Source organism: Sebastes umbrosus, chromosome 21 (genome assembly GCF_015220745.1).
Source record: "Sebastes umbrosus isolate fSebUmb1 chromosome 21, fSebUmb1.pri, whole genome shotgun sequence".
Lineage (NCBI taxonomy): Eukaryota > Metazoa > Chordata > Actinopteri > Perciformes > Sebastidae > Sebastes > Sebastes umbrosus.
Genome location: NC_051289.1, coordinates 19,993,262 through 20,017,440, shown reverse-complemented (window position 1 = coordinate 20,017,440; position 24,179 = coordinate 19,993,262). Strand labels below are relative to the sequence as shown.

General features: G+C 39.8%; 1 protein-coding gene and 1 non-coding gene across 5 annotated transcripts in view; both read right to left on the bottom strand.

The window, feature by feature from the left end:
- Positions 1-24,179, bottom strand: part of LOC119480602 (E3 ubiquitin-protein ligase HECW1) — an 85,979-nt gene that overhangs the window by 6,771 nt on the left and 55,029 nt on the right. For all 4 annotated transcript variants that reach the window (XR_005204965.1, XM_037757035.1, XM_037757034.1 and 1 more), the window contains 13 exons: positions 22,527-22,661; positions 21,729-21,840; positions 21,535-21,631; positions 21,233-21,316; positions 20,954-21,060; positions 19,209-19,323; positions 18,694-18,807; positions 18,330-18,482; positions 17,977-18,075; positions 14,487-14,616; positions 14,159-14,305; positions 13,817-13,931; positions 13,166-13,364 (listed from right to left, as the gene is read on the bottom strand). Coding sequence is in view for 3 of the 4 variants with exons in the window: in XM_037757035.1 (XP_037612963.1) it covers positions 13,166-13,364; positions 13,817-13,931; positions 14,159-14,305; positions 14,487-14,616; positions 17,977-18,075; positions 18,330-18,482; positions 18,694-18,807; positions 19,209-19,323; positions 20,954-21,060; positions 21,233-21,316; positions 21,535-21,631; positions 21,729-21,840; positions 22,527-22,661 (1,607 nt within the window). In the remaining variant the exon portion in view is untranslated. The remainder of the gene's footprint in view (positions 1-13,165; positions 13,365-13,816; positions 13,932-14,158; positions 14,306-14,486; positions 14,617-17,976; positions 18,076-18,329; positions 18,483-18,693; positions 18,808-19,208; positions 19,324-20,953; positions 21,061-21,232; positions 21,317-21,534; positions 21,632-21,728; positions 21,841-22,526; positions 22,662-24,179) is intronic.
- Positions 5,560-5,666, bottom strand: LOC119481067. Its single transcript, XR_005205107.1, has one exon. It is a non-coding gene; the product is annotated as a U6 spliceosomal RNA (small nuclear RNA).

Below are 24,179 nucleotides of genomic sequence, written 5' to 3'. Positions count from 1 at the left end.
ACTGTGCTGCCCACCGGCTGCTAACAGCTAACGTTACTAACTCTCATCCTGCTGATTTCAGTACTAACAATAGCCGTGTTTGTTGTTTACATTCATTATGATATGTTTATGTTCATAATGATCATTTTGGGAGAGTGGCTTTGGAGGGAGTCCTGAAGGGAGGGACTGTCAGTGTTGCCGACTTGGTGACTTTCTCTCTAGATTTAGGGACTTCTGGAGCTAGTGCTGCTAGCTACTCTCATTGGAAAAAAGTTGGCAACACTAGGCTGGGTTTTTAGGTTGGAAATTTTTCTTTTTTTTTTTTAAAATCTAGCGTACTCTTGCTAGTTTCTCAACATTACCAACCCTAGCTTTAAAGGAAATTACTGCATAAAAACAGAAATGTCGCCGAGAGCTGAATGATGTCACTCATGTCTGTGTGGTCAATTTGAAGCTACAGCCCTCAGCCATTTAGCTTAGCTTAGCATAAAGACTGGAAATAGGAGGAAACAACTAGCTTGGCTGTGTCTAAAGGTAACAAAATCCCTAGCATATATCACGTTTGTTTGATCTGCACAAAAACCCCAATGTAAAAACTACAAGTTATGGTTTTACAGAGTTACGTGTGGGATTACTTCTTGAGTGCAATGGGCCATTTGTTTTCGGGGTAACGGAATGTCAGACAAATGGGATTTTTCGGGACATTTTTCAGACTGACAATGGGCCATCCCCTTCTCAACACCCAATAATGTACGACAAACATGACTACCTCAACAACCAATAAAGGACAATATATGGCTTGAGATCGCCCAGCAGCTAATGAAGATGGTAATGTAGCTGACGAACGGGGCTAGCCGGGTTCGATTAGTTTATGTATCGTGTAGTTAATAAAAAACGTTAGCCCCTGACATTCTCTGTCTGGACAGGTTTTTGTTGTGTGGAGTGGACAAAGCACTATTTAGGAGCACGGCAACATGAATAATTTGCACCGCACTCGGTGTGCATAGTTGTCAATGCGGAAAATCTTAATATTTCCCGCACCCCATTTTTGCATTGCACCGGTGAGAAATAGCTTTAAAGCTGTAGCAGCAAAAAAAAACAACTAAATGTTTTGGACCGAGAACATTTTGTTTGAGTTTTTGTTATTTTTTCATTCAAAGTTACATAGTTTCACTTTACACCACCTCAACACACGCACAGGCACACCCCGCCTATCTACAACCCTCCTGTCATTAGCAGACCTACAGTATAACTGCTGATGCTGAAGCTTCCACTGTCCACAGAGTCAAACTCTGGCACTTTTCCCTGCTCTGCAGTGAAACCTGAGCCCTGCTCTTTGTTTCAGCTGAGCACGCTCACATTTTAACTGCTGTTTACCAAATTAATGTCCTACTGTAAGGTCAGAGTAACACACCTCTCCACAATATCGGATCTGAATACAGAGGAGGGGAAATACCAAAAATAGCTCCTTTGCTGAGCCGGTGCATTGCAGCGAACTGATGTGGGCAATATCCGAGCATTTGAACTGCATAAAAAGATTCAAGCGCAAGTAATGAAATAAAAATACACAAAACCGAAATGCTGGAACATTTTGGAGGTTGTATAGGCATTTAGATTTATTATTCCACCTCCTCTAAACAAAGAATTCCAGCCAACTAAGCCAGTTCAGGAGCATTGCACTGCTTAACGTAGAGGGAAAGATCTTCTACTCAGTGGTAGCCAAGAGGATGACCAACTACCTCATTGGCAACGGATACATTGACACCAGCGTTCAGAAGGCAGGTGTGCCAGGCTCTCCGGGATGTGTGGAGCACTCCGCAATGATTTTGGAACAGATCCAGAGAGCCAAGCGAGAGAAAGGCGACCTGCATGTCGTGTGGCTAGATCCGAGTTTGCCATGGAGTTTTTCTACATTCCTGACACCATCAGCGGCCCAGTGGCAAGATACTTCAAGGATCTCCAGATGTGCTTCGCCCACGAAGACTTCACAACAAGGTGGCAACGCTTGGAGGTAGGAATCTCCATGGGGTGCTCAATCCCTCCAACCCTGATTGCCACAGCTTTTTAAGAGATCCTGATTGGAGCCAGACAAATGGTCAGAGGATTAAAGCTGCAGTCAGGACAGAGGCTCCCTCCACTGAGAAGCTATATGGACGACATCACAAGCATCCTGCAGACAGCAGCATGTACAGCTAGGCTGCTGAAAAGGCTGGATGAACTTGTGATGTGGGCAAGAATGAAGATGGTAAATGGACTTGCATTTACATAGTGCTTTTCTAGTCTTCCGACCACTCAAAGCGCTTTACACTACATGTCAGTATTCACCCATTCACACACACATTCATACACTGATATCAGATGCTACTAAGGTGCCAACCTGCCCCTCAGGATCTAATCTAAATACTCATTCACACACCGATGGCTATGCCTTCGGGAGCAATTTGGGGTTAAGTGTCTTGCTCAAGGACACATCGACATGTGACCCGGAGCAGCCGGGGATCGAACATCCGACCAAAGCCAGCTCCCTGGAAAGTACAAAGTGTGGTGTTATCAGTTCACTTTGTACCGAAGGGTGATGTGGCCACTGAAGATGTCGGAAATTCCCTCTTCCACAGCCAGTAGGATGGACCAAGCAGCCAACACATACATCCGGAAATGGCTAGGGCTGCCTCGATGCCTCTCTGACACTGGCCTCTTTGGGAGGAATGCACTGCAGCTCCCGCTCCAGTCCACCAGCATGGGTTACAAACAGGAAAAGGCAAGATTGGTCCTGGAGCTAAGGGAGTCTACCGACCCGCTGGTGAGAAGTGCGAATGCCCCCGTCCGTACAGGACAGAAATGGAGAGCCAGGGCAGAAGTCGACCAGGCGATCAGCAGGCTGCAACACAAAGAGATCGTTGGCAGAATCCAGACTGGACGCGCAGGGCTAGGCTGGGGGGATGCACCTCGCTTCTGGTCCAGGGCCACCAGGAAGGAGAGGAAAGCGATGGTGGTAGCGGAAGTAATGAGGACAGAGCATGAGCGCCTTAAGATCAAGGCAGTGTCACAGGGAGTCTGGACAACGTGGGAGAGCACCATCGACAGGTCAATCAGTTGGGCAGATCTTTGGGAAATTCCACAAAACAGGCTCAGTTTTCTCATCCGTGCAACATATGACACTCTGCCCTGCCCTCGAAACCTCTACCAGTGGTTCAGCAACGAGGAGAGCTGCTCCCTGTGCAGTACCATCAATGCAAGCCTACAACACATCCTGTCAGGATGCAAAACTGCACTGACCCAAGGGCGCTACAGATGGCGGCATGACCAGGTCCTGAGGAAGCTGGCCGAGATTCTGGAAACCTGCAGGCAGGACGCAAACACCATACAGCCTCCAGCAGAGATATGGGAGTAACGGGCGAAACTCCGGCGGGCGTTAAAAGAACTGGCAGAGGAGGCAGAGAAGGGCAGTTTTTGGCTGTGGCTAAGGAGGAAGGATAGGAGTTGGGGTACTGGTTAATTCGAAGGCCAGTTGCAGGGGGTGGGAGAGAGACGTCACTTCCACTGCTCCGCCAAAAAAGAGACGTACCGCGTGTAAAGGAGCGAAATGTCGATTATTGGTGATCTCCCCGGCTGATGACCCACCTGTATTTCTAATGAATAGTTTTTCAAAATAATGACTTAGTATCTCAAAATAATGACTTTGTATTTCAAAATAATGACTTTGTATCTCAAAATAATGACTTTGTATCTCAAAATAATGGCTTAGTATTTCAAAATGACTTTGTATCTCAAAATAATGACTTTGTATATCTAAATAATGACTTTGTATCTCAAAATAATGACTTTGTATCTCAAAATAAAGACTTTGTATTTCTAAATAATGACTTTGTATCTCAAAATAATGACTTTGTATCTCAAAATAATGACTTTGTATATCTAAATAATGACTTTGTATCTCAAAATAATGACTTTGTATCTCAAAATAAAGACTTTGTATTTCTAAATAATGACTTTGTATCTCAAAATAATGACTTTGTATCTCAAAATAATGACTTTGTATCTCAAAATAATGACTTTGTATTTACAAAATAATGACTGTATTTCAAAATAATGACTTTGTATCTCAAAATAATGACTTTGTATCTCAAAATAATGACTTTGTATTTCAAAATAATGACTTTGTATCTCAAAATAAAGACTTTGTATTTCAAAATAATGACTTTGTATCTCAAAATAAAGACTTTGTATTTCAAAATAATGACTCTCAAAATAATGACTTTGTATCTCAAAATAATGACTTTGTATTTCAAAATAATGACTTTGTATTTACAAAATAATGACTGTATTTCAAAATAATGACTTTGTATCTCAAAATAATGACTTTGTATCTCAAAATAAAGACTTTGTATCTCAAAATAATGACTTTGTATTTCAAAATAATGACTTTGTATCAAAATAAAGACTTTGTATTTCAAAATAATGACTGTATCTCAAATAATGAATTTGTATCTCAAAATAATGACTTAGTATTTCAAAATGACTTTGTATCTCAAAATAATGACTTTGTATCTCAAAATAATGACTTTGTATTTCAAAATAATGACTTTGTATCTCAAAATAATGACTTTGTATTTCAAAATAAAGACTTTGTATCTCAAAATAATGACTTTGTATCTCAAAATAATGACTTTGTATCTCAAAATAATGACTTTGTATCTCAAAATAATGACTTAGTATCTCAAAATAATGACTTTATATTTCAAAATAATGACTTTGTATTTCAAAATAATGACTTAGAATTTCAAAATAATGACTTAGTTTTTCTAAATAATGATTTTGTATCTCAAAATAATGACTTTGTATCTCAAAATAATGACTTTGTATTTCAAAATGACTTTGTATTTCAAAATAATGACTTAGAATTTCAAAATAATGACTTAGAATTTCAAAATAATGACGTAGAATTTCAAAATAATGACTTTGTATTTCAAAATAATGACTTTGTATTTCAAAACAATGACTAAGTATTTCAAAATAATGACTTTGTATTTCAAAATAATGACTAAGTATTTCAAAATAATGACTTTGTATTTCAAAATAATGACTTAGAATTTCAAAATAATGACTTAGAATTTCAAAATAATGACTTTGTATTTCAAAATAATGACTAGGTATTTCAAAATAATGACTTTGTATTTCAAAATAATGACTAAGTATTTCAAAATAATGGCTTAGAATTTCAAAATAATGACTTAGAATTTCAAAATAATGACTTTGTATTTCAAAATAATGACTAAGTATTTCAAAATAATGACTTTGTATTTCAAAATAATGACTAAGTATTTCAAAATAATGACTTTGTATTTCAAAATAATGACTATGTATTTCAAAATAATGACTTTGTATTTCAAAATAATGACTATGCATTTCAAAATAATGACTTAGTATTTCAAAACAATGACTTAGTATTTCAACAAGTACCACAATAAATCATAAAAAAATCAATAAACATCAAAGACAGTCATAAAATACACAGAAAAAAATCATAAAAAATAAAGGGAAAAATTTCTAAAAATCATCCCATAATGATCAGAAAAGTCACAATAGAAGGAACGCTTCACGAATTTGCGTGTCATCCTTGCGCAGGGGCCATGCTAATCTTCTCTGTATCGTTCCAATTTTAGAATATGCATTACCGAAGTAAATGCAATAGTAGGAAGTTCCTGAGGTGTATTTATAGGCACTAGTCCCGTACGGGACCATACTGAGGGTCTGAAGGACAGACGAGACTCTACTGGCTTCTACTCAATACATGTGAACAGTAGAGACAGGTCTGGGGCTGTGCTGGTGGTTAGGTACTTGAACTAAACCATAATGGCTCTCCAGATCTGGTCTGGATTGGTCTGAAATGGTACGAGTTCAGGCTGAGCCTGTGAGAGCTCCAGAGGCATGCTGGGAGATTTAGGCAGGGTAGGGTTACGTCAGCCGTTGAGGATTGGATGCCTGAAGGCGCGAGAACAAAAGGCTGACTCAACGCCCCTCCTCCAGGAGGACTCTGACCCCCCTCCAGACCCTCAGGAGTCAGCGGGGGCTGGTAGAGCCACACTATGCGAGACGGGGGGATGCGGGGAGGGTAGAGAGAGAGAGTAGGAACCGGTCTGATCCGGTCTGGATTACATCTTCCTGCCGCCTTTGAGCCGGAAGAGAAGAGGAGGACGCTCGCAGCAGAGAAAGCTCCTGGACGTATGGATCCTGCTTCACAATAGGAACACAGACCCAGGAGACTGATCTGGACCTGAACTAAGACCTGAACCAGGACCTGTAGTCACTCTGACCCTGCTGCTATGTGGATTAAAACAGCCTGCTTGTCCTGCTCTGTGTCCTGCTGCTGAATGCCTCTGAAGCGGCTCCTGATCTGGACTCAGTCTACAGCGGTTCTGGTGTAGTTATGCTGTGTTTGCTGCTTGTGAACATTAAACGTGTTGATGTGACTGGCACCAGTGCGGCAACCAATCTTTCAGGCTTCCATAGACACGCACACTGTACCTCTGTCCTGGAAAACTGCGCACATAAAACCTTTACCCCAAATACCATCTCCTAAAGAACAAAAGGATTTTAGACCAATAGCCCTTACCTCAGTGATTATGAAACCTCTAGAAAGAATTCTGCTGCAATATCTTGTCAGTACAACAAAAGACAAACTCGATCCATATCAATTTGCATATAAGCAGGGTTGTTGTACAGAAGACGCTGTTGCCACTCTGGTTCATATTATTACGAAACATTTAGACTAACCAAATACCTATGCAAGAGCCCTTTTTTTAGATTTTTCGTCAGCCTTCAACACAATACAGACAGACATCTTGGTGTCAAAAATGGTCCAGCGGGAACTGAATCCCTATTTGATTCATTGGTATGCCTCTTTTTTTACTAACAGAGTTCAAATTGTAAAAGTGAACAAAACCCTTTCCACTGCCATCACGGCCAATGTTGGGGCCCCCCAGGGTTGCGTGAGTTCAGCTATGCTTTCACCTTTTACACCGATGACTGCCGTACAAATACACCAAATCAATACATTCTAAAGTATTCTGATGATACAGCTATAACATCTCTGTTAAGTAACTCGGACAAGCCTGGGCTTCACCAACATGGCGTGAACAAAATGTTCGAGTGGAGTGACAGTAATGCTCTTCAGATTAACACAAAGAAAACGGAAGAAAATGTATTTGGTTCACAGTCTGACTCTCATGAAGTTCCTATTGTTATTCATAACGAAAAAATCCAGCAGGTATCTTCATATAAATATTTGGGAGTAATGATTGATCATCTGTTATCTTGGAAAGACCACATTGAATTTGTCTGTAAAAATGTGGTGGTACTGATTTCCCCAGACTTTAGTTGTTCAGGCAGAAGACTGACATAATAATATAAAATAAGATGCCTCCTTAATAATAATAATGAACAAATGCCTCTTCGATAATGAACAAATGCCTCAACAATAACAAACAATTAAGGAAACTGAAATATTGTTTTTATTTTTCCCTTTACCCTCCTTTAAAGTTTCCCCAAATAAAATAGACTTAAAAAAAATGGGTATAAAGGGTTTCATTGAAAATCAACAAATGAATAGAATAACAAAATACAGCCTGCAGGCGTTAGGCTATTGTGAGGCAAGCCAGATTCTTGCACAAATAGCACCTAAACGTCCTAGTGCAGGTAACCTAATTGATGGGTATTTATTTTGTGTCCCCAACTAGGATAATCAACACTCTCAATAAGCAAAACACAAAGAGCACCGAATCTCAAAAGGGCCTAAAACAGACCAGAGTTTCTGATTTGGCTGATAACACACGTTGCATTTAGTGAAGAAGAGATCAGAATGACACTGGGTGTGCAGTTTCCCTCCTCTTTTAAGCCTTACAGAAAGGGCGTCGTCACACCCTGATTGGCCAAGAGGAGAATACATCAAGCTGCTCTCAACTATCATTTACGAGTCACTCCAATCACTCAATAACCCTCCAATCACTCAGCAATTCAACCAAAAAAAACACCAGAGAAAAGGTAAACAACAGCAAGCACCAGAGAGTTGGCAGCTGCCACAAAAAGACAAAACAAAGAATTTACTTTCTCCGCCGCCTCAGGTCTCTTTTGGGGCGAGTAAACAAATTCTTCTTTTGTTTTTTACTTCTGTGATTATGAGTGTTCTACAGTATTGTTATACTAGATGGTACAAGAGTTTGTCCACTACTTTAAAGTCAAAACTGCTTCACCAAATGAAAATCTGCTCAAAGATTGTAGGTCAACCCCTTGAGAAACTCTATGAATCAACCTATCATAATAACATATTAAGGCTGGCTAACACCATCGTCTCTGACCCCAACCATGTTTTGAACAGTGAATATGAATTGTTACTAGGGCTGCACCTAACGATTATTTTTTTAACGATTAATCTAACGATTATTTTTTCGATTAGTCAATTAATCTAACGACTAATTCATCGATTATTCTAAATATAATTCAATTAATTTACCCAAAATAACAACTTCTCTAATTAATTTGTCAATACTTTATTCAAAAATCTTCTCTTATAAACATGTACATAAAACAAGAGTATTATTATGGCATTATTTCATAACAAAAAGTAGCCCAGTCTTTACTGGTAATCTGTTTTCAGTCCAACATAAACATTCATCTCCAAAATAAAATAAAACAAGAGCTTCTATTGTAAATTCATGTAAAAGGAATAAATGCAATGTTCTTTTTGTGGAAAAAGTCCTCCACACTGCTTTGTCTTATCCTGAAAAAGAGACACAGAAAGCCATTAGAATAATGATAGTGGCACATTTTAAAATCGGTCTAATTTCCACAGCACTGTTGTGTCATAACATTAGGCTAATAATAATAATCCTCATCAGTATTTTTATTTAAGTACTTAACTTAAAACTTAAAATGGTTTAGACATGGATTTATTTCATCACTGTAATAATATGCAGTTAAGATAAACACTAGCAAATGTACTTTTGCATCAGTGTGGAGCAAGAGAGAAATAATTGAAACCATTTACAGACTAACAGTCACAGACTGTAGAACAATATGTAACTCATACATTGCTGTTAAAGTAAACAGAAAATATAAAACGTCTGACGTTAGATGAAGCATGGTGTAACGTTACGCTACAATAACAGTGGTCCATAAAATACTTTTAACATCGAGGCGATGAAGAAACATTTTAAAAACAAACTTTAAATGACTACTGTTAACAGAAACAGGCCCGCGTTTTAGACAATCTTAGTAGATCATGCTTAGTGGGGAAAAAATAAACAGAACTTACGGTGGTGTCTTGTTGCTGTCTTCTTCACTCAGCGCTCCGGGATACCTTCTTGTCAGGTGCTCGTGCATTGCACTTGTCCCACACTTTAGATGAACGTGGGAGTCTTCATTCATCAGAATCCATGCTTGGACTGGGCGCAGCGCATTTCCATTACGTCATCCGATGCGTCGACGGACGTTACGTAAATCGATGTATTTACGTAATCGATTACGTCGACTACGTCGACGAATCGCCCCAACCTTAATTGTTACCATTAAATCGGAGATACAGGGTTCCACGATTTAATAAGGTTATGTGGTACACTCAAAAATTGTGCAACTACTTTTGTGTTAATTTAATTTAATTAGATGAAAAGTTATTTACTTTTATTTCCAGGGTTAAAATATTGTCCCTAAGAATATACGTGACAATCACGTGATTTTATTTTTCATGCATTGTGGAAAAAACATACTGCACTGTCAGTAGTTGGTGAAAATTTCAACTTCTTAAAGCTTTATGTTTTGTGCACAAGTGTTAGAAAGAAGTTGAGATATTGTTTTGAGCATTTCTGTGAACTTTAAAAAACGTGGAAATATCGCCACTGTCTCAGGCGGCAGGTACACACACCGCATCGCGGATGTTTTGGGTTTACTTTGCCCTGAGCATGGTCTTGCAGACAGGACGCTATGCAGACAGGTCGTTATGTTTGTTTACTTTTCCCTGAGCATGGTCTTGCAGACAGGTCGTTAGTGTGTTTACTTTACACAGAGTGTTATTTGAACTCCCACACATTATTGCACACATGTATTAGTTTTAGGGTTGCACCTAACGATTATTTTTTCAATGATTAATCTAACGATTATTTTTTCGATTAAACTTACGACTAATTCATCAATTATTCGAAATATTTTTTTCATAAATAAATAAATAAATATCAAAAACATGACTCATTATTATTTCAATACTTTATTCAAATATCTTCTCTTATAAACATATATATAAAACAAGAATATTATTATGGCATTATTTCACAACAAAAAATATCCCAGTCTTTACTGGTAATCTGTTTTCAGTCCAACATACAATTTCTCCAAAATAAAATTAAAACAAGAGCTTGTATTGTAAATTCATGTAAAAGAAATAAAGTACAAAGTACTTTTTGTGGAAAAAGTCCTTCACTGCCTTGTCTTATCCTGAAAAAGAGACACAGAAAGCCATTAGAATAATGATAATAGAGGCACATTTTAAAACAGGTCTAATTTCCACAGCACTGTTGTGTTATGACATATGGCTAATAATAATAATGATAATCCTCATTCGTATTTTTACGAAAGTACTTAATTTATAACTTAAAACGGTTTAGACATGGATTTATTTCATCACTGTAATAATATGCAGTTAAGATAAACACTAGCAAATGTACTTTTGCATCAGTGTGGAGCAAGAGAGAAATAATTGAAACTATTTACAGACTAACAGTCACAAACTGTAGAACAATATGTAATGTTACTATAAGCCATTTTCTCACTTGTACATCGCCATTAAAGAAAACAGAAAATATATAACGGCCGAATAACAACGTTAGATGACGCATGGTGTAACGTTACGTTACGTTACTATAACAGTGGTCCATAAAATACTTTTAACATGGTGGTGATTAAGAAACATTTTAAAAACAAACTTTAAATGACTACTGCTAACAGAAACATGCCCGCGCTTTTACAATCTTAATAGATCATGCCTGGGTGATGAAAAAGTAAACAGTACTTACGGTAGTGTCTTGTTGCTTTCTTCTTCACGCAGCGCTCTGGGATGCCTTCTTGTCATGTGCTCGTGCATTCACTTGTACTGTTGTGGTACGCCATCTCCATTCTGCACAACTTACAGAGCACCGCATTGTTGGGTCCCTGTTTGAAGTATTCCCACACCTTTGATGAACGTTGGAGAGTTTTTTTTGACGCTTCTTGCTCTCTGGGGGAATCACAATCCATGCTCGGACCGGGCGCAGCGCATTTTCATTACGTCATCCGATGCGTCGACGCACGATACGTAAATCGACGTATTTACGTAATCGACTTCGTCCACTATGTCGACGAATCGCCCCAGCCTTAGTGTCCTGCAGTATTGTTATACTACATGGTACAAGAGTTTGTCCACTACTTTAAAGTCAAAATTGCTTCACCAAATGAAAATCTGCTCAAAGATTGTAGGTCAACCCCTTGAGAAAAACATATTAAGGCTGGCTAACATCATCGTCTCTGACCCCAACCATGTTTGAACAGTGAATATGAACTGTTACCATCAAATCGGAGATACAGGGTTCCACGATTTAATAAGGTTATGTGGTACACTAAAAAATTGTGCAACTACTTGTGTGTTATTTAATTTAATTAGATGAAAAGTTATTTACTTTTATTTCCAGGGTTAAAATATTGTCCCTAAGGATATATGTGACAATCACGTGATTTTATTTTTCATGTATTGTGGAAAAAACATGCTGCACTTTATCTGTATTTTACAGGTCAGTAGTTGGTGAAAATTACCAATTTCAACTTCTTAAAGCTTTATGTTTTGTGCACGAGTGTTAGAAAGAAGTTGTGATATTGTTTTTGGGCATTTCTGTGGACTTTAAAAAACGTGGAAATATCACCAATGTCTCAGGCAGCAGGTACACACACCGCAGCTTAAACCCGAGGTTTTGGGTTTACTCTGCCCTGAGCATGGTCTTGCAGACTGTTCGCTAGTGTGTTTACTTTACACAGAGTGTTATTTGAACTCCCACACATTATTGCACACATGTATTAGTTTACAGAAAACAGGTATTTTATGAAGTGTTTTATATAAAAGCAAGTTACATGTTGCAGAGCTGCACCTGTTTATGGAAGATGTTTACACTGTAAAATATGTAGTTTAAAGGTGAAGTATATTGTGATATTTGGTTACAGCCTAATGGATTCACATTGAAAGTGTTTCATATTTCTCTTGTGTGATAGTGATGTTTAAATTGAGTGTGAATGTCCAGAATCATAGCAGATTAGATATTGCTTATGAAAAGTACAGTTTAATATGACTGTTATTTGCACTATCATTATAGTAGCCATGTTGCACTTATATAAAAGTGATGGTGTGTAGTAGAGTGTTGCTTTAAGTATGAAACTGTAAGCAGTACACCTGAAATGTGGAGTTGTTATGTGTGATGTGAATGGACTAATTGGATTCATGGATGTTTATTGCACTTAACCTTAAACCACAGTTATTATTGACTGAAACAGAGACTGACACTAAGAGAAATGTGATGTTTGGAATATGTTATTGTGAATTTGAATATAGATGCAATCTGGATGACAAACTGAGCGCTTCCGTGTCTTCATTGCTGCTGCACTTTCATCTGTATTTTACAGATTCGTACTTTGTTGCTGTGGTACCACATTCTGGGACCCGTAACAGTTAGACTGAAGCACTCTTTTGTACACCAGTCAATCCTAAAACTAAATATGGAGCCTAATCCCAGATCTAATGTACGCTGAAGGGCCCCGAATATCGTCTTCTGTGATTGTAATGTTTAAATCCTTGTATCCTTAATTTCAGACCTGTCTGACAATAAAGTATTATCGTATTATCGTATAAACAGGAGGAAATAGTGCATTTTTTGGGGACTATTTTCATCTGCGGATTAATCCTCTTTCGGTGCCCTAGTGAGTATTCCTGGTCGCAGGACGGTGTATGTGTGATTGAGAGAAAATAAACTACAGTGTGTCTGTTCACAGTAATGAAGGAACATTTTAAGGATGGCTTGGGTCATGCATACCCCTCTGCTGTGTCCTTCGACTTGAAGGGCCGAAGAACTGAGAGCAGGACAGTGTGAACATGGCTTAAATAGGAAAGAGGTTTAGATACCTGGGTAGTGATGTGACTTTGCCCCACTTCTCGATACAGAACCGTCGGAGGCCGTTGGAACCCCGCAGTGCGGCGAAGCCTTCGTACGGCACGCTGGATGTCCCGGTGACAAACTGCAGCAGGCGAAGACGCTGCTCGTTGTTGAAGCGCTCCACGGCGGCCCAGAACCATCGCATCACTATGTGGCCGTCATGGTAACCTAGGGGATTGTAAGGTCAGGGAGGTAATGAGACAGAATCAACTCAGTTTAAGGGCTTTTCGTAGAAGAGTCCAGTATTGAGCACTTCTCTTATAAATGTAATGCATGCAATTTGTAATTAAATGTAACTATAAAAGGTCAATATTGGCATTTTAACTGCAAGGTTAATAATGGAAAAACATCCTGAAAACCAGGGAAAGGTTTTTGTTTATCTACTTTTTTCTCAATAATTCCAGGAAACACGTACATTATTGAATTGTGATAAACTCCTCTCACTACAGAAACATCCAATCTGACCAGAAACATGTAAACTGGAAAGACTCAATTAAAGTGACATTTTTTTACCAGATTTGAATTAAATTTGTACAGTGGGAGGAATTGGAGACTTGTCGACCATCTTTATATACAGTCTTATTGGTTTTATACCCACACACACACATACACACACACACCTCCTCTGTACTCTGTGTTGCTCCTCCAGTCACTGAGGTCAATCTCGACCGTACCGGCGATAACCAGCTCCAGCTCCCGAGCATCAAACACAGACACCAGCCTGGAGTCTACCACCTGGGACAGACAAAACAACAAGCACATGTTTCAGTGGCCTTTATGTGTGTGGGTGCATGTGTGTATTATTATGTATTATGTATATTATTAGTATACTGCTGGGTACAGTAGGGCTATGACCTAATTGCTGTATTTATAAATGAAACAAAAAATGGGTTCCCAACTAGTGTTAACCTTCTAATAATGTTATTAAAATCATGTTATGGTGTTATGAACCACGTGTTCACCTCGTAGAAGCCTCTGACCAGCGCCTCCGTCTGCTGCACCACCCCTCTCTCCACCCTCCACTTGGCCATCCGCTCTATATAATCCTTCTTGTTCTTCTCAGTCACCTGGAGGTTGGAGCCGCCCGACTTCAGCTCCCGCTCCGTCACCTGGCAACACAACAGCTACTGGCTATAGTTAACAGTGTAACTCATCTAAGCAGTACTGTATATTGAAAGCTTGCCATTGTGGAAATACATATAGTATAACAACACTATGTATATCAGAACAGATCAGATGTTGTCAAACACATGCAGACACACACACGCAGACACACACACACAGGCTGACCTGGCCGAAGACCTCCTCGTTGACGGTGAAGGTGAGGTCCAGGATGTCAGTGATGTCGTTGTCTTTCATCCACTGCAGAGACTGGTGGAACTCCTCGTCCAGATACTCCAGATCAGACAGGTCTGTCGGCCTGAGGGGACACACAGAGCTCACACATACAACCCACAACACTACACAAGTCTGCTAATCAGGTCAGTGTATCTTTCGATTTTCCTTTCACAAAAAGATATTGAAATACAAAAAAATGTGTGGTTATTTGATTTTCATTTTAAAATACAAAAATTTAAATTGAAACGTGATGGTAAAGGTGATGGACATGGATCAGCATGTGTTTTTTTCCGAAACAATAAGAGCAGTGGCGGCTAGTGGAACTTTTTCTAGGTAGGGCTGTGCCACGTCCAATCAATTTCAGCAAACATCCCGGTATGATTTGATGCAAAAAAGTGAAGGTATCAAAAACACATCACTACTTTTCAGTTAAATAATCAACAATTATTTTATTCCAACATGGGAAGTAACGAATGCTTTGAAAAACACAAAAGTATAACATGTACTCAGTGGTGGAAAGTAACTAGGTACATTAACTCAAGTATTGTACTTAAGTTCAATTTTGAGGTACTTGTACTTTACCTGAGTATTTCCATGTTCTGATACTTTCTACTTCTACTCCTCTACATCTCAGAGGGAAATGTTGTACTTTTACTCTACTACATTGATTTAATAACTTTAGTTACTTTACAGATTCAGATTATTAATACAAAATATAATCAACGAATAAATGATGTATAATTATAGATTAAACTACCCAGCAGTATATAAAGTCATTAAAATCAGCTCCACCTTTACCAGCTGCAACATTAAAGTGAACACATTAATGCATCAATAATATACATTATTCTGCATAATGTGTACTTTTATGTTTGGTACACTTGGTGACAGTAGTACATGAAACAGGTAACCTGAAAAAAAGCATGTACCTCCAGTGCTCCTAGAGGGCATCTGCAAGATGTTACTGCAGTCAGAGCTGATCTGAGGTCTGCTGCCTAGCAACCGTCTATGAGCACCGGCTGTCAATCACTCGCAAACTCCGACCAAACGGTCAAACTAGACAGAGTTGATCAAATATGAATCAATATGATGCTACGTTAATGCCTATTTCTCGCCTCAAATGTTTTCAGAATCATCTTGTAGTGCACGGTTTAGCTGTAAAATGAGAAAAGTTTGTGACGCCGCCGCCATTGTGAAATCTGGTGAAGGAACGCAAAGATCCGGTCACGTGATCGGAGCACAGCCAATAGGAACGCTCTCTCTCTCTCTGAAATGACCTGTGATTGGTCGAAATATAGCCCGTCACGGGCTAGATTTTCTAAAGCCTGACGAGCAGTAGCTGACGTCAGTCGTATTAGATTTGAGGACGCTGATTGGCTAAATTGAATGTCAATCGTTCAGAGCTTGAATCAGCTATTGGCTAAGCTGCTACATAGACCCGCCTCCTCGGGGTGATTTCTCCGTCGCCCCAGAGCTGAACTGCAGACAGACAGACGGACAGAGAGGAGTCAGGGGTGTGCAAGAAAACCATATATTTTGCACGGATGATTTTCTATCATATTTTCCACATATAACTGGTTGCATTCCATATTTTAAACACACAAATATTGACAATTTGTATAATTTATTATTATTATTAGTAGTAGTAATGTTTTTTTTTGTGTGTGGCTCCTCCAACATTAGACCAATGGCGGGGTATTGTAAATCAAATATATCGTATGGAAATACTCACATTTATTTTAAGGCTTGAATTCGAAAAAAAGTATTGAGTACTGGGAAAAATGGATTTTGTATTTACACCGTTGATTGAAGTCTGACAATTTATATTAAGATGTATTTACAAAAATGTACTGTGATTTGACATTGTTACACCCATGATGACCTCATGTTCTTTGTTCTCAAATAAAAAAAGAGTTTAAAAAACCCCACAAAAAACCCACAAATGATGGCTCTTTCTAACCGTAGTAAGGCAGACAACGAGCTACAACCTCATTTTAATCACAACGAGCCGTCCTCTGAGCTGGACAAACGTCTACAAAGTGCAACGCCGAAAAGAGAAGCTATAAAAATATTCAATAAGTTCAGTCTTATGCAGTGTAGTACCATCAAAATTACCTCACACATCAATGGCCTCTTCCTGATTATCTTACAACACTTAGTTTGGAAAAATATGTTTTTGCATTATTTTGGCGATTTTATTTTTTGTTTTCAGAAATAGAAAATCAAAACGTTTTTTTTTAAGTTTAGTTCATCCCTTTTTGACCCTGATAAAGAAATCAATTTTAAATTTTTCTATTTTAAAATGATCAAATAACCACTAATTTTTTGTATTTTAATATCCTTTTGTGAAAGGAAAATCGAATGACCAAAAGATAGCAGGGACAGTTTCATGTCAGCTTTCCTCAAAATAACTGAAATAGGGGGTGGGGGGAGGTATATTAGTAGAGCTCAGAAAATAAGACTAAGTTACCATAAAGTGTTCTGAACCAAATGAGTTCACGATGGATTTGTGATGAAAAAATGTAACCATGTGACAGATAGTAGTGCACCAGGTAAATGGTGAAGACACAAAAATGTGAGGCGTAATTCCTAAATTTGTGTCATTAAAATTAAGTTGTTTTTTTTTCAAAACAGCCATACTCTGTCTTTACTACACCTTTCAGAGCAGACACAAATAACAGAGTTGTGAAATGGAAAGAGAAGATGCTTCTGGTTCTGTTTTCTATTTTTTTTTTTTTTTTTAGGGTGCTAAATTCCAAATTCAGAGCATATCTAGGATGGAGGGATTAGCTCCACACGGCTCTCAACATGGCGACAGCTGAGCCGGCGGTTCGCAGCTAACGGTGCTTACGGTGCTAACGGTGCTAACGGCACGAGCAGTGCAAGCAACGGCGACAGTGCTGACAGAGCTAACAGCGTTAACCTGGAGGGGGAACCAGAGAGTGGGTGCTACATTTCAGCGACGACACCGTCGGGACGGCGTTATCGGCTGTAACCGCCATATGAGAGCAGCGCAGAGCGGCAGCCATTAGCTAGCCAGTGGGGCATAAAAACTGTGACTCACACTAAAAGCATGTGCGGCCGGACTGGCTACATAAACAAAGCACAGAGAGGCTCTGATTCCAACACACACAGAGGGAGGGGGACTTCATTCTCTGCTCAGGTAGACATTACTCCTCTATATCTTTACATAGACAATAGTTGTTTGTCGCTATATTAATGCTCTGAATTTCAAATTTAGCACCTTTAAAGATATCCTAAATGTTCCACAACGAGTCTACTGGGTAAGTCGACAAATACTGGTCATCAGTCCAATCCAAGATGACAGAAATAACTCCTCCCACTTCACAACTCTATACTGAGATTGCATTTTCAGAAGAGTTGTCATGTACACGCTGCGTATGCGTGTCTAGAGAACAACAAACACAGTGTGTGTACTGACAGTCTGAGCAGGGCCTTGTAGAAGGGTCTGGTGAAGAAAGCATCCAGCAGGTACTGATGGATCAGAGCCAAGCCCAGGATACGGCCACTGAAACGGAACCTGGACACACACAGAACATTAATATCAACAATAGAATCAGTAAAACGCAACTTTGACACATGAACAAGTGAAATGAGCCAACTGGTCTGATACCAAATACAGTATTCTACAAATTCACTCCGTGTAAAGGAAATTTGGCAGTTTTGTGTTCAGGATTTTTTAGGCGGGGCTGAAACCATGGCTCGATGATGCGGTAGAGCCATCCTTAATATAACCCCACCCGTCTGTGTGCGTGTTTGTATTGCACAACTTACCATTCCAGATGGTTCTCAACAAATGCTGACATGGGGCTGATCTGAACGGTGTAAGTATCGTTAGCCGAGTATTCAAACAGGCCGTAGTACGGATTAAACAACTCCTGAGACAAGAGGAAGAAGAACTCTCTGGACGGACCGCTGTAGTCCAATCTGAAGAGACAACGAGACAGAGACAGAGCCAGAAAACGAGGGTTACCATTTTGTAGTTCTATAAGCACAGGCGAAGCCCGCTACTGGACTCTTTGGGTAATACTCTCCTCAAATCCTGAGCACATCCCAAAGTTTAGGGCTTGAAAGAACAACATAACATACACTGCACTGTAACTCAATGTGTTTGTGTGTGTGTGTGTGTGTGTCTCACCCCTCCTCTCCCAGGAAGGAGACGTAGAGTTTGTTCCTCTGCAGCTCTTTGCGGGAGTAACCCATCACCTGGTTAAAGGTTCCCTCCAGCAGGTGTTCTCTCCTGATCAGCAACCTGCAACAACCAGGACAGACCACATGTTACATATCAGACTGGTTGTGTCAGTTTCAAAGTGTCCCATACGAGGCAGGAATACAATTCAGGTGGGGGAAAAGTTTTTAAATTAAAATTAATTATATACTGGAACCCAAATTCCAACTTTCATCACTGTCTTCAATTGCAGCTATGGCCTGTCTCCATGGACAAAGCACATATACTCAAATATTACTACTATACTATAGAACATCCAGTTACACAATAGATCAAATATCATTTTGATTATCTAGTGTGAGAAAGTGTGTCAGAAATGTGATATTTACTAAAACATCTACTGTAACAGCTACAATCTAATGGGAACATATAATAATACTGTATCAAGGCTTTTATGTTTCATGTGTGTGTACTGTGAGTCTTACTTGATCTTGCCCGGTCCCTGTCCGTAGCCCTTGGCTTCTAATTTCCGGTAGAAGTTTCTTAGTTTGGCTTCGAAGTCCCTGCGGTACGGAGCTGGAGCCCTCGCCCTCTGCAGGCCTACACACACACACACACACACACACACACACAAACGCTGTTACTTATTGTTACTGATGTTCTCTGTGTCTCTGGGGCACAGCTGCAAAATCTGTTGTCAGTAGAACCGGAGTGCTACTTCAGCTTTGGAGCGCAATGCTGCTGACTGATGACAACCCAGAGAGAGTGAGCCATCAGCCAGCGGACATCAGCCAGTCCAGCCTCGAGCAGGTTCATAAGCGGAGGTGTTGGTTAGCTACCTGTTGGGGGTTACCACTGTACACACTGTTCACTCTGCAGCTCCAATTACTGACTGACAAGAGAGATTAATGAAGAGGGAAATAAAAAAAAAACACATTTCAACAGTCAATAGGACCCGAGTGACCTCTGAGGGATCCGTCTCACAGTGAGGAGCAGTTCGGCTGAGCTCACAGCATTTGCAACTAATGCAACTTACAACACAACTAATGAATGAAGCACCATTACAAGCCAGGCCTCCCTGCTGTGACCCAATTTCCTTTTATAGACCCTCCCATCAATACCATGCATAACCCGATACACACACACACACACACACACACACATATGTGTGCACCCTAACATTGCACAGCAGGCTCTGTCAAACAGCAATGATTACCGCTATGAGGGTTCAGTGTGTGTCTAACAGAATCCACTGAGAGCCTCTAATAGCGTGCTAGATCAGTGAGCATCTTCACTGTCAACAGGCTCCACAGTGCTTCCACTTCACCTGCATACCTGAGTAACTGAGTCCACTGATTACTGTGATACACACGCTGGATTCAGATGATGAAAATCTCTATATCTGCCATCTCACTACCATTCAGTTTGTGTGTCCCAGCTTCCTTACAGCGATATACTGCAATACTGAAAGCAAGGGCGATATATTGGGATTTTTAAAATGTAATTTTAGGAAAAATGTACCAAGAACACACCACCATCTGCAAAAAATCGGACTAAAAAAAGTTTACTTTTTTTAAACTTTAAAAAAAAGTTTTATTTTCTTTATTTTTCCAAAAAGTTTACTACGGACAAAACTTGTTTTGAAGCTGCTGTCTGCAGCGTTTTCCCTCAATTCTAGACCAGTTAGCCTTTTGCAAAATAGAGAGTAAACTAGTAAATGTCTTGTGCCAAGAAAATCCCTCTAAGAGCTAGCCCACAGGAAACTGTTTTAATGTGAAAGACTGTCTGTCATGGCAGCCATCGGCTCTAGTAATCTCAGGCCATGGTCCCGCCCCCAAGCTGTGATTGGACAGTTGTTGTTGTTTTTTTCAATTATTATTATTATTATATTTTATTTTTTTTATTTTGGCATTGACAATGTGTTTCCATTTAATAAAAAGAAAAGCTCCCTGCACCTCTTCATAAAAACTAAGACTTTGTGTTTAGTGTTGGCAGCTCTATGCTGCTCTCTGCTGGTAAATATTAAAAATAAAATACACCACTTTGTGTTGTGATTTGATTTGAAAAGATAATACATTGGACAATGCGATTCATTTAATTACCGAATTTAATTTGATCTTAATTGAGGTATTCTAAATCCTCCATAGATTTCCAAAGACTTACAGATTCCATTCCCATTCATACAGGAAGCGGTTCCCTGTTATGTTATGTTGCATGCTTGAGGACCTACCGGGAGAGTTCTGTGGCGAGGAGGCGGGGGAACAGCGAGGGGAGATGTTGAAGCCGGGGTGGATGGGGTGAGGCGGAATATACGACATGATCTCCTCTTCGAACAAACTTCAAGAACAGGACACAGAGAAACATAGAAGAAATTATTCCTCTGCTCTACTGTACATATAGTCCAAGCAGTAGCTGTAGTGTGAATTCAGTCATTTGTGAGGACATCATTGGAAGAGAAAACAGATGTTATTAGCCAACATGGGTATACTGGGTTCAGCGGGTGCTTTACCTTAACAGGATGACGAGGTCTGCATCACATGACAACTTCTCCACCCCCTGAGTCCCTTCTGTTCGAAGGTAGTGGATTTTCTCCCTGAGCGGTCGGCAAGACAAAGCCCTCATCAGTTCTTCATTTTATATATTGACTTAAACACAAATAGTTAATGCAACTAAATATGGGAGTTTGATACTGAGGTGCATCCTCCCTGACTTTTTGAGCTCTCTGTTCATCAAGGAAGAAGCATTTGATGTATTTATGGAATTATATTCAAAGACATTAACGCATTTTCCAATCAATATTTGAAAGCATACCTCAGCGCGTGGTTTCTGCTGAGGCTCGGCTGTCGCTCCTGCAACATGTCAAATATGTTGGGCTGTCGAAGGAACGCCACTATCTTGTCATTGTAAGCTGGTGAGAGACAGAGAGACAACAGAGAGAAGCGGTCAGACGGTAACACAGAAACAAGTTCATCAAATGAATGCTGAGATGTCATGGCGGTGCCTACACGGAGCGGTGAGCTGGGAGTTGTTGTTGTGCTGGCTTCGTATGGCGGCTACTAGGCTGTTTCCGGGCCTGGCCATCAGAGAAGCCCCACGACTCCTGGACACATCAGAGGCCTGCGAACAAACACCAACAGAGACGGCTGTTGTTCAAAGAAACTCACTATTTGACAGTTTATCGTTTGATAAGGCTCTAAAAGCTGCTTTCTACTGATCAAATTGATATCCTTCAGCTGAACTGATGTTAAAACACACAGCGAACAGTCTGAAGAAGTTCTGCATTTTTCTTCTTTTCAAGAAATCCCATGTGCACCCAAACTAACAATGAATTGATCCGACTAACAAGTATTGTGTGTGTATCTAAAGCCTGGTATACACCGATCAGCCATAACATTAAGACCACTGAGAGGTGAAGTGAATAACATTGATTATCTCGTTACAATGGCACCTGGCAGTGGGTGGGATATAAATTTGTAGGCAGCAAGTGAACATTTTCAACTTTGAACTTTGTGTGGAAGCAGAAAAAATGGGCAAGCATAAGGATGTGAGCGACCTTGACAAGGGCCAAATTGTGATGGCTAGTCGACTGGGTCAGAGCATCTCCAACTACATTCATTGTGCTGCTTTTTTTTTACAATACTTTGAAAAAGTAAGAGAGCATAGGACACAAGCAGAAACTGCAGTCATGCTAGAGTTGACTCTTAGGTAGAAAACTTTATGCGGACTCAAATGCAACTAGTGCGTAACTCTGAATAGATAGTACAGGTGTGTGAGTGTGTGAGTGTATGTGAGTGAGTGAGTACCTCCCCGGCGCTGTAGCTGCGTAGTCTCTGCAGATGTTGTCTGTGAGCGAGGTGGCCGGGCAGCCGGCCGTTCTGCAGAGGGATGCGAGGGTCGATGAAGGTCGTGGCTCGACTGTTGTGGTCCACAAAGAAAGACTGAGAGACGGAGAAAAAAAGAAAATTAAATCATACAGTATGTATTGTGAAATACTGATTTTAAATGATCTGCCACATTAGAATGAATACATTCCTTCCCTCTGTAATAGCCATATTTCGTTTACCCCCAATGTATGTTTTTTTTAAGTGACACTGTAAGTGTAAACACAATGTGCCTCATTCAAGAACCGCTTGTAAGAATAGATTTGTTCTGATGGTGCAATTTAAGAGAATACGACTACAGATAAATACCTCATACAACTAGGGATGTCACGATACCAGAAATCTAGTAGTCGACACCAATACCAGGGAATTTCCACCATTCTTGACACCAAATTCGATACCATGGTGAAAAAAACAATAAATCCCATATAATGTGTACATGTGTCTCTATATATCCTCAGATTGCAAGCAGTAGTTTAAATCCACTGACATGGTGACATTTCACCGGGTAAAGGCTACCAGAGTGGGACCAAGTCATTGTTTTGCAAGTCACAAGAAAGTCTCAAGTCTGTGATTCAAGTCCCAACTCAGGTCTCAAGTCCTTATCAAGCCAAATGCGCTCTTCACCAAATGTAACGTCATTTTAACAGCAGAGTAACTGGATCCAACTGGTGCTCAGTTACTTAACGTTAGTTCTTCATGGTTTTCTCTGAAATTTGATTGGATGCTGTTGGATTGGTTCAAACAAAGTGGATCTGGGAGATAATCAAATCCCAATAACATTCACCGGAAATAAAATGTCCAGAGTTCAATAAAAAAAAAAACACCACTTTTCAGAGATTTAGCAATAAGCAACAAAAGATAGAAATCAAGTTTTTTCAGTTCAGTTAATTTTTTTCCCCCCACGAGTGAATCCTCTTCTCGAACACAAAGGATCTCTGCATCTCGGGATCTTGCTGCTGCGTGGCGCTGTTGTGTGTGTGTCAAACTCCGACACAGAGAGCAGAGGACAGGAGCAGCCGCATTTGGCGCTAGGCGGGTGTTAATTTCGGACCCGGCAGGCATCGTACAGTACTGTAGAAAACAATACCGTCACGTTTTTCGAAATTTTGGCATCGACTCGTGACATCCCTACATACAGCCCCACTTCAAAACACCGAACTATCCCTTTAACGCTCTGAACACTGTATAGAGAACCTTTAATGCTAATGATTAAATCTCACAAACACTCAGCTGCTCGTGAACTGCAGGCACTTGTCAGGTGGAAACGAGTAAGTTTGTGCATCAAGAGAATTTGGTGATTCTGACACAGACCTCACAGAAAAAAAAAAAAAGAAGAGAAGTTTAGAATAAGAATATGAAAATGTTCTTACAAGAGGTCCGATATCTTGTTACCTCTGCCAAGGAGGTTATGTTTTTGGTTTGGTTTGTTTGTTTGTCAGCAGGACTGGCCTGATTTTCATGACCGAGGAAGAATCTATAAAATTTTGGAGTGGATTCAAATCCCGGGGCAGATACACAGATTATTATTCACTTTTGTTAGCATCCGAATGTGCTTGTAGTTGTGTATGGATT